The sequence below is a fragment of the Bison bison genome, unplaced genomic scaffold (genome assembly GCF_000754665.1).
Source record: "Bison bison bison isolate TAMUID 2011002044 unplaced genomic scaffold, Bison_UMD1.0 scf7180017864038, whole genome shotgun sequence".
Classification (NCBI taxonomy): domain Eukaryota; kingdom Metazoa; phylum Chordata; class Mammalia; order Artiodactyla; family Bovidae; genus Bison; species Bison bison.
The window spans coordinates 1,549,864-1,559,961 of record NW_011494610.1 but is presented as its reverse complement, the minus strand read 5'-3'; the positions used below and the strand labels follow the sequence as shown (position 1 = coordinate 1,559,961).

General features: G+C 49.1%; 1 protein-coding gene across 1 annotated transcript in view; it reads left to right on the top strand.

Moving 5' to 3' along the window:
- ZMYND8 (zinc finger, MYND-type containing 8) overlaps positions 1 to 10,098 on the top strand; it is a 124,228-nt gene that overhangs the window by 84,307 nt on the left and 29,823 nt on the right. The window contains exon 13 of the mRNA XM_010835118.1: positions 8,792 to 8,944. Coding sequence (XP_010833420.1) covers positions 8,792 to 8,944 — 153 coding nt within the window. The remainder of the gene's footprint in view (positions 1 to 8,791; positions 8,945 to 10,098) is intronic.

Here is a 10,098-nt window from a genome sequence, read left to right as displayed (position 1 = left end):
CCCAGGGGACACTTGGCAACGTCTGGACACATTTTTCAGTTGTTGTAGCTCGCGGGGAGGCTGTTGCTACCAGCATCCAGAGCGAGCCCCGCAAAGGAGATCTGCTGGATTGTGCCTGGGTTGACAGATTTGGTTACAGCAGGAGAAATAGGAGCCAAGGGTTCAGTTTTCGATTTCGTAAGTTTGAGATGCCTGCTAGATTCCTAGGTGGAGAGGGCATGAGGGCAGGTGGAGGCCTGGATCAGGCCAGGTCAGGGCAGAATGTGTAATTCTGAGAATATTGATTTCTTCATGGGATTGGATTCAAAGCAGTAGGTCTCGTAACTTAGGGGAAGGAGGGACGCTGCTAGACTTTCTGCAGTGCACAAAACAGTCCCCACGACAGAGAATTGTCCAGCCTCGATGGGGGCACTGCTGAGGCTCAGAGACCCTGGCCCAGAGCATAAAGAGAGAGAGGCTGGAGCCACCTGCCCATGTTGGTGTTTAGTCGGTCAGTCGTGTCTGACTCTTTGCAACCCCACGGACTGTAGCCCCCCAGGCTCCTCTGTCCATGGGATTTTCCAGGCAAGAACACTGGAGTGGGTTGCCGTTTCCTTCTCCAGGGGATCTTCCTGACCCAGGGATAGAACCTGAGTCTCCTGCATTGGCAGCCGGGTTCTTTGCCATCAGGGTAGCCCACTTGCCATGTAGACCTTAGGAAAAGTGAGCGGAGGAGACTGAGAAAGGAGCAGGAGATAAGCAGAAAGCAACGCTTAGGGTGTATGATCCAGAGCCCTTTGAATACACCAGGTTTTAGGGAGGGAGGGCAATGGCACCCCACTCCAGTTCTCTTGCCTGGAAAATTCCATGGACGGAGGAGCCTGATGGGGTGCAGTCCATGGGGTTGCGAAGAGTCGGACAAGATTGAGCGACTTCACTTTCACTTTTCACTTTTGTGCATTACAGAAGGAAATGGCAATCCACTCCAGTATTCTTGCCTGGAGAATCCCAGGGACGGGGGAACCTGGTGGGCTGCCGTCTATGGGGTCACACAGAGTCAGACATGACTGAAGCGACTTAGCAACAGCAGCAGGGAGGGAGGGGAAGCCACCTGTGTGGAGTGATGCTCCAGCCTGAATTCACAGCCTCTGGTGGTCAGTGCCCTCTGGGCTCATCTTGTCCTGAGATGCCATTGTCAGATGGAGGAGCTGAGGCCTGGAGAGGAGGCCCTAAGGGACTGGGATTGCAGAGGCAGAGGTGGCGGGGCTGGGGCGCGTCTCTGTCCCCACAGAGGCCGAGGCCATGTTCACCCCCATCACCTGATTGTCCGGCCCAGAAGTGACTGGACAGGCTGGGCAGTGGCTTGAGGGGCTCCCGCTCAGGTTGGCTGGTGGGAACTCCTTATTTGAACACACGAGGACCCATCTGCGCCCCTGGGGATCACTCCCATTCTCAGCAGTGTGGTGTGCTTTCTCACACTCTCCTCCACAGCCTCAAAAAGAAAGCTGTATGGAGGCGTTCTCACAGTCACCCTTCCTAATTGCCTGTCATGTGTGGCAGGACTAGCTCCTTCCCTAAACGAGGCTGTCCTTGGGCATCTGTGCCGTGCTCTGGGTCTTTCTGTTTGACTTGAGTCATGCGGTGGGAGAGAAAGGTTTTCTCCTGGCGTGTGTATCGGTGGTGGGCACAGTGGAGTCCCAGGCTCTCTTTGCAGAAGCTCCCTGCCAGCTCCTTCCATTCCTGGGACATAGGCTTCATGTCAGTAGAGACAAAAGCGTTGGCAATGTTGGCAGTTTATGGGCTGGCATTTCAGTTACCCGATGCCAAGAGGATCAGATAGGGACTGGTGAAAAGTGCTGTGAATGGGTAGAAAAATCAGAAAGTGGAGGGAAATAATAATTCTCATGGCACTTGATGTCTGGCATCCCCGTAACTATTTTGAGCAGAGAGAAGTGAGAGTGCCAGGGATAATAATGACATTATTCTGTCTAACAAAATAGTGTTTCATTAAAAAGCAAAACAAAACCAAAAACTAGAAAGGCAAAATTATGCAGATGGAAAAAAGATCAGTTATTGCCTGGAGTTGGGGAGGGTTTGACTATACATCACAAAGGAACTCTTTGGTAGAGGGAATTGTTCTGCATCCTGTTTGTCCTGGTGGTTACTTGCATCTGCGCAGGTGTTAAAATTGATGTATTCTCCAAAAAGTGAATTTTACTCTCTGTGTTTGAAAACTATTAAAAAATATACAGTGACCTTCAAGGTAAGGTAATAGCACCATTGCACAGAGAAATAAAGTTACCTCCCAGGATCACACATGGTTTGTGGTTGAGTTTGGCCTTTAGATTTGGGTCTGTCTGCCGTGTGTAGCTTGTGTTTTTAATCAAGACACGTGAACTGCAGTGCTGCAGGACAGGGCATATTTTCACTCTCGTGGGCTCTTACCGCTTAGTGCTGTAGGGTTAGTTGGCCCAGCTGTAGGGGTCAAGGATCAGGTGAGGATTTGGATGGCAGTGGAATGAAGCACAGAGTGCATTTTTCAAGGAAGCTGCTCCCACCCATTGAACTTGTGCTGTCCAACCCTGAATTTTCAAGAAAACAGAAATCCAGGTTTTTAGTATGAACTCTTCTAGGTTTTAAAAGTTGACCATCAGTTTCATTAAAAACCTCTGTTTGGGGATTTCCTGGAGGTTCAGTGTCTAGGACTGTGCTTTCACTACCAAGGGCGAGTTTGATCCCTGCTCAGGGAACTTCCCTGGTGGCTCAGATGGTAAAGCGTCTGTCTACAATGCGGGAGACCCAGGTTCGATCCCTGGGTCGGGAAGATCCCCTGGAGAAGGAAATGGCAACCCACTCCAGTACTCTTGCCTGGAAAATCCCATGGACGGAGGAGCTTGGTAGGCTGCAGTCCATGGGGTCACTACGAGTCGGACATGGCTGAGCGACTTCACTTCAGGGAACTAAAATCCCGGCAGCAAATTAAAATAGATAAACAAGGAAGTAAGCAAATAAACTAAGCCACCCATCACCTTTTAGACCAAAGAAACAAGTACAACCAAAAATATAGCCAGCCCCCTGGTTAGATACCAGTTGGATACTGTTACGGTTTATTTTACAGCATGACGGAGGGGAAGGCCCTGCTTGCTGATACACTGGGCCTCACTTGCTGTCTTGGGCCCCTTCTTCTGCTCTAAAATAAGGAGCCAAGTTAGGCAGATGGTTCTGGCTCCTTCTGTGCCCTTCTGGCAGTTAATAAGATGAGTCCTGAATAAGAATATGCTTGTGGCACGTGGTGGGATGGAGGTGGGGTGGGGTGTGTGTTTCTTTCCTTCACCTCGACTCCTTTTTGCTTTTTCTGGGAACCTTCTCTCCTCCTGTCTCATGCACGGTGTTTGCTTTGGGCTCAACAGACTCAGCAGTTAGTCATACTGTTAGTGACAAAATGTGCCTCGATGCCCCGTCAGAGATGCCGACGATGGAACGTCCTCAGACCCGAAAACTTGCCTCTGGTTTATTCTTCCACTGTTGCTGTCACCAGCAGGGGGCAAGACTGTGGAGGCCAGGCCTTCTTTGAGGATGTGGATGCGGGGCTGGGTACCCCGGTTGTCCAGATGTTGTCTTGATTTTTTTTAAGAGTGAATGAGGTGAGGAAGATCTCTGCTTTACTGATTGATAAGAGCATCTGCCCGGGTGTCTTGTCTAAAGATATTCCTTTGAAGGAACCGTTATCTTGTGCCTCCTGAAAGACCATTCTTTATAGTCTGCCTATGTCTTTTGAATAAAGGAGTTCTTTTTTTTTTTTTAGTTTAAAAAGCAGTGCTTATATTTTTGTTTTAAAACTCTTTGTGGCAGGGGGAGGTGCATGATTCATGGCATGCAGGATCTTAGTTCCCGGATCGGAGATGGAACCTGTGCCCCCTGCAGTGAAAACTTTGTCTTAACCACTGACTGCCAAGGAAGCGCCCTTAAAACATTTTGTTGTGATGGCTGTTTCTCTTGTGGCTGGAGCCTTAGGCCGTGGGATTTTAGTCTGTCATACGTCTAAGCTGGCTTGTCTTCTCTCAGGACACCACAGGGATGGCTTGGCTGTTTGTTAGTGTGTTTTGACTTTTGCAGAATCACACAATTGAAGAAAAAAAATTGTTTTTATAAGTAATGAATGCACACCGGGAACAAATAGTCAAAGTACGATCCCATGGTCTGTAGCCTGCCAGGCTCTTCTGTCCATGGAGATGCCTCAGGCAAGGATGGTGGAGTGGATTGGCATTCCCTTCTCCAAGTCAGAGTATAGAAAGACGATGAATGAAAAGGCAGTCCACACCTGTTACCTCTGATCGCCTGTCCCTCTCTTCATCCTCCCCCTGCTGCCTGCGAGAAAGAGAGTGACCAGTGTTGGCTCCTTTTTTTTGGTCCACCCTCTGCCCATGTTGGCTCTATTTAGTCTCCTTGGAGAGCTCTTTTAGACATCAGTCTGGGTGATCTGGTCCCCAGTTAGCAACGTCTACACACTTTTGAAGCAGGGAGTCCAGGTCGGGACGCTGCACTGTGTATCTCATGTGGGATCTTAGTACCCCGACCGGGGATCAAACCTGTGCTCCCTGCTGGAAGGTGGAGTCCTAACCACTGGACCTCCAGGGAATCCCCTGGACCCCTTTTTATTGTCCCAGCTGGGCCGTGAGTGCTGCCGTCTAGTGGGTGGAGGTCAGGGTTGCTGTCAAACATTCTGCAGTGCCAGAACCCCTCCTGGCCCCCTACCCCCACCCCGCTAGGCCCAAATGCCCACACCAAGAAGCCCGAGAACACATATATTAGTATTTGCATTTCCTTTCCTCCTTTTCTGCCTCGCACCAGCGCTCATGTCCTTGACTGACTATTTTCCTTTTCGTTAAACAGATGGGCTTTCCATATCACCACACAGAGAGCTATGCTGCTGTTATTTTAGCGGCTGTATTTTATTCCCTTTAAAGGTGACCAGTAACTTATTCATCCAGGCACTTTAGTTATTGAGTAGATCTCCATTTTTGCTGTTGGAAACAGCTGTGAGGAAGACCCTTCTGCCCAGGTGGTAGTGAACAGATCTAAAAACAGGATATGTTCCTAGAAGTGGAGCTGCAGGTCAGAGGCCTCGAGCTGCTGACATTTGGAAAGATATTGCCAGATTGCCCTCTGAAGGGTGGTTCTGATTTGTGCTCCCTCCAGCAATGTGAGGATCGTGCCTTGTTTCTCTAGCGTGGGTGGTTTTTTTTTTTTTTTTAATCCCTGGTTTCCATTTATAGCCTAAGCTGTCTTCCTATCAGCTGAGAAGTTCAAAATGTTGACAGCCAGGGTGGATTCTGCAGATATTCCCGATATAGAAGGGCAGAGGTGGAAGGAGTCCTGATAAGCCACTAGGAGCTAAATAAGAAAGAGAAGCTCATCTTTTCTCCCTGCGGAGGACAGTTGAGTCCACACACAGCTGAAAGTTTGAGAAAGATAATTACATCTGGCTTAACTCCTGAAGGTCCGCTCTCAGGGACCCTGGAGCAGCCCCCTCCCTGGCTTTTGGTGGTGTCTCGTTAGAATAAACATCACAATGGAGAAGTGCTTTATCTTTTCATTCTTCTTGATTATGAATGTTCAATCTTAGGCTAAAGGTAAGGGATTGCCCTTACGTAGGCACGCAAAGGAGGCAGCATGCCCATAAGGCTTCCCGGGTGGCTCTGTGGTGAAGAATCCGCCCGTCAGTGCGGGTTCCTGGGTCAGGGAGATCCTGGGTCAGGAGAAGGAAGTGGCCGTCCATTCCAGTATTCCTGCCTGGGAAATCTCGTGGACAGAGGAGCCTGGTGCGCTGCAGTCCATAGGGTTGCAAAGACTCAGACATGACTGAGCGCACGTGCAAAAACAAAACAAAACCACGCAGTGTAGACACACACAGGTGCACACACGTGCTCATACTGGATTATTTTGGTGATGTATAGATCTGTTTGTATGAACCCCAAGGTTTCATACAAGGTGCATAAGGGTTAAGGCTAATCGTGAGGCATTTTCTTTCCTCACAGACACCGTTGGTCCAAATACAGGGGCTTACAGCCTTGCCTGCCAGTTGTGAACACCTGGGGAAGCTTTATATGGCCAGTGCTTAGGCCTCCCCCCATGCTGGTGAATTCAGTCTCTGGGGATGGGGCCAAGTAGTCAGGGTTTTGTTTTTTTTTTTAAAGCTCTGGACTGGACAGTGAGCAATTTCAATGTGCGGCCAAGGTTAGCAGTCAGGGGTCCACAGTTTCCAGCCTGTGGACCAAATCTGGCCCCCAACTTGTTTTTGTAAATAAAGTTTTATTGGAATGCAGCCACATTCATTTAACACATTATTTTATGGCACTCAGCAGAGCCTATACACCTGCAGAGCTTCATTTATTCTGTGGCCCTTTATGGAAAAAATTTGGTTGACCCTTGCCTGATATGGTCAGTTGTGTTTTTCGGTAACGGCTGTGTGGAATCTGTTAACCACATAGGAATGTTGTAGAGGACAGGGTGTCCTCCTGTAACGTAGGCAACACCGCCGTCTCCTGCTTCTCCACTTCATGGAAAGTATTTTTGTGAGATACTTCTTTTCCAACTTTATGCTTGAAAAGGCTGCCTGCAGTTTCCCTCTGGAACACAGTGCTTCTTCATTTCTGAGAGCAGAAATGACGAGATGGGCCTCGCATCTTCCCCCTTTTACTGTCGTGTTCTTGGCTCAGCAGTTGAAGTCCTTAAGTCCTGATTACACTGTTGTTTAATCAGATCTTCTTCTTTTCTCTGTTCCCCAGTTGTCCTCTTTTTTTTTTTCTCTTTTATCTCTTTCACTCTCTCTGTTTACTTTGTAAGATGCCTCTCCAGTAAAATTGAATGAATATTCTTCCCCCTCTGAAGTAGTTGTGCATTCAGCCATTCTCCTTGCAAGCATCTTCAGTCCTGGCCCCCAGAGACTCTCTGAAGGTCCCCTGATCAGCGTGTGCGCACACACCAGACAAACACATGCGTGCACACACCAGACAAACACATGCGTGCACACACAGGTCTGTTTTTTTTAGAGCCGTTGCTTTAATGACAAGGATGCTGTTCCTGTTTGCTTTGAAAGCTCACTTTTGGAATCTCACTGGTGGCCAACCTGAAGTGTGTCTTTGGGACAGGGCTCTTCCTGATCTTACCTCGTTATGGTGATAAATGAAGTTGGAGTAATTTGTGGCTCCAGTCATCTATGAGTGGGTTGTGTAGGACTTTGGGGAGACTACCTGTGGCCCTTTAAGTGGGTAAATCTCTGGTGTGTGGTGTTAGGAGCACGCCCCTGTCTTGGGTACAGGGCGGAATGCTAGGGTCACGTTAAGGGGAGGAATGAAGGCTTTGGAGGAGCCTGCAGTCCAGCACTCAGCCTGTATCTTGGTCTTTGCACCAGGTTGGTGGCTAGAGGTGGCCTTCTGGGTGGGGTAACAAAGAGATGGGCGAAGTCAGGTAGTGAGTGCGTAGCCAGTGGAACTAGCTCACAGGTGGCTCATCTTTGTTCTTGATGGATCCTTGAGGGATCCCACATCCTTTCTGACCCTGACCCGCTTTCAGGGATTGAGAAGAGGAGCTGGGCACCCCCCACCCCCTTATCAGACCCCAAGTGCATTCTCTGCTTGGGGTCGTAGAGGCAACGTCAGGGTGAAAGACCATGCTTCCTTCCTGCAGAGTCTCTCACTGTTTCCCGGCCTTTGCTACTTCCACCATTTTGTCCCCTTTTTATGTTTTGGGGAGTAGCTAGAGGAGGCAGCAGAGGAGGTAGGGAAGGAGTTCAAGACCTACAAGCTCATGGATCCTTTGGAATCTGGGCCAGCTTGGTCGTACAAAGACCCACAGCAACTGTGGTGTGGGGGTGGGGGTGGGCAGAACCTCTGGACCTGAGTCATTAAGCAGGGGCCTTTGCCTGCAGTCAGGGTGAGGAGGAGTTGACATCTTACCTGAGCAAGAAGACATAGGTTCATGTCCAAAACTAAGCGGTCCCCATTCCTCAGACAGATGCCAGGAGCCAAAGGGAGGTACAGCGCACCAGCTAGAGGGTCTGCCCGTCTTGTATTTCCCCTTTCCTTAAGTATTTATTTGTTTATTTGGCTAGGCTGGGTCTTATTTGTGAGACGCGGGGTCTTTGGCCTTCCTTGGCGGCATGTGAACTCTTAGTTGCTGTATGTGGGATCTAGTTCCCCGACTAGAGATCGAACCTGGGCCTGCTGCATTGGGAGTACAGAGTCTTAACCTCTGTACCCCAGGGAGGTTCCTGTTTACCCTTTCTTTCTAATTTGAGCTCCAGACTAGGTCGGCGAAGATCGAAGTCTCTGTGGTAAAGGAGGAGCTGGGCTCCCCGTCTTTATCAACATGTTCTCCGCGAGGCTCAGCGCCTCTCTAGGTTACAAGCCCTCTCTGATCTGGGCCTGAAATTCAAAGCAAACTGGCCAGACTCAGTGTCACTTTATCTGCTGTTGTTGAGGTTGAACGTAGCGTAACCTTTGGCTTTGGAGGATCCATAGTGATGCTGAGCTTCCTAGAAACCAGTGATCTGGCTGGGATTGTGCATTTTCTGTATTGAAAGCAACCCAGGCGATAGTTCAGTAGAAACCGGCCAAATGTTCTCTCAGGCTCTTATCGCCAAGTCAGCCCTGGCCGTCGAGTAGATAATATTGTTGGGATAAACAGACACATTTTAGGTTTTTTCCTCCTGGGCTCAAAAGCGTGTTTTCGAGAAGAAGCCGAGTGATGAGCGTAATTCACTAGTTCCCTCCAGTGCTTGATCTCATGAGGGTGTGGTGGTGTCTTCCAGATCGAAGCAAGGCCGAGATGGACCTGAAGGAGCTGAGTGAGTCTGTCCAGCAGCAGTCTGCTCCTGTTCCTCTCATCTCTCCCAAGCGACAGATTCGCAGCAGATTCCAGCTAAATCTCGACAAGACGATAGAGAGTTGCAAAGCACAATTAGGTATGTGTCTCGGTTTGCTTATATCGTTATCACCATCATTACTTTAGGGGGACCACCTGGATGAAATGAAAGCCTGATCCTGGCTGCTGTTTGCGCAGCAGGTTTAACTTCGGTGTGTTTGTTCAACAAAAAATTATTTCTCAGGGCAGAATATTTCACATTTGCTAGTTAATTGTTCAGTGGGGTATTTTGAGTTTGTCAGAGTGCATTCTTTGATTGTGACAGCCTGCTGATCTGAGGTGCCGCTTGTAAGAAAGTTTGGAAGCAGGAAGAGCCTCTTGAGTTTGCCGTTGTGCTTCTCTGCACGTGTCGGCGTCTCCACTTCAGCATCACGTGTATCCCACAAGTGTCCCCAGCACAAACCCTTCCCCTCCAGGCTGGGCCACACCCCCCTGTCCCCGCCCCCGGCACATACATCCTGTTTCTGTATCTATTTTCCCCTTTCCTCGTCCTGCCTGCCTTTTTACACTGCCTACCTGAATCCTATCCCTAAGGCTGAGCTTGGGCGTCACCTCCTTCAGGAAGTCTTCCTTGACTGCCCTCCCCATCTGCCCACCTCCTTTGGTACTTTATGGCTCCAAAGCATCAGTGGTCCTTTTGTGTGGGGGTATTCCTCCCAGTCTAGACTGGAAGCTCCTTGAGGGCAGAGAGGTTTGTCTTAATAAAGATGTTATAAAGACTAGCCTTCTCCAAGGTACTTGGTCTTATACACATAGTGATGCTCTAGAATGTTTGTTGAAGAGGTAAATGAAGTCAGAAGGTATTTATAAGGAAATAGGGGGTGGCTGGGTCTCAGTAGAGAAAGCCAGTCCAAGATGAGATTTCCATGTCACTGGGTGCTCTGGACCTTTGGCTGAGAAAGGAGCTAGTTGGGAGTCACTCAGGCTGTCCAAGGAAAGCATTCTTTGCTGAGTTGCCCATTTGGTTAGGACACTGAGTGACATGGATGAAATTTTGCAAGGTATATCCCTCTTGGGTTCTTCCAAGCAGCTGGTCTAGCTCCTCAGTTTGTTATTGTTAATAAGGATTTATGGAGGACTTCCCATGCCTCCTGCACTGTGCATAGATTGTCCTGGAGGTTTGATACTGTTAACAAACCCATTGTACAGGTGAAGAAATGGAGGTTCAGAGAGGAAGTTCACCTGTTCAGGGCC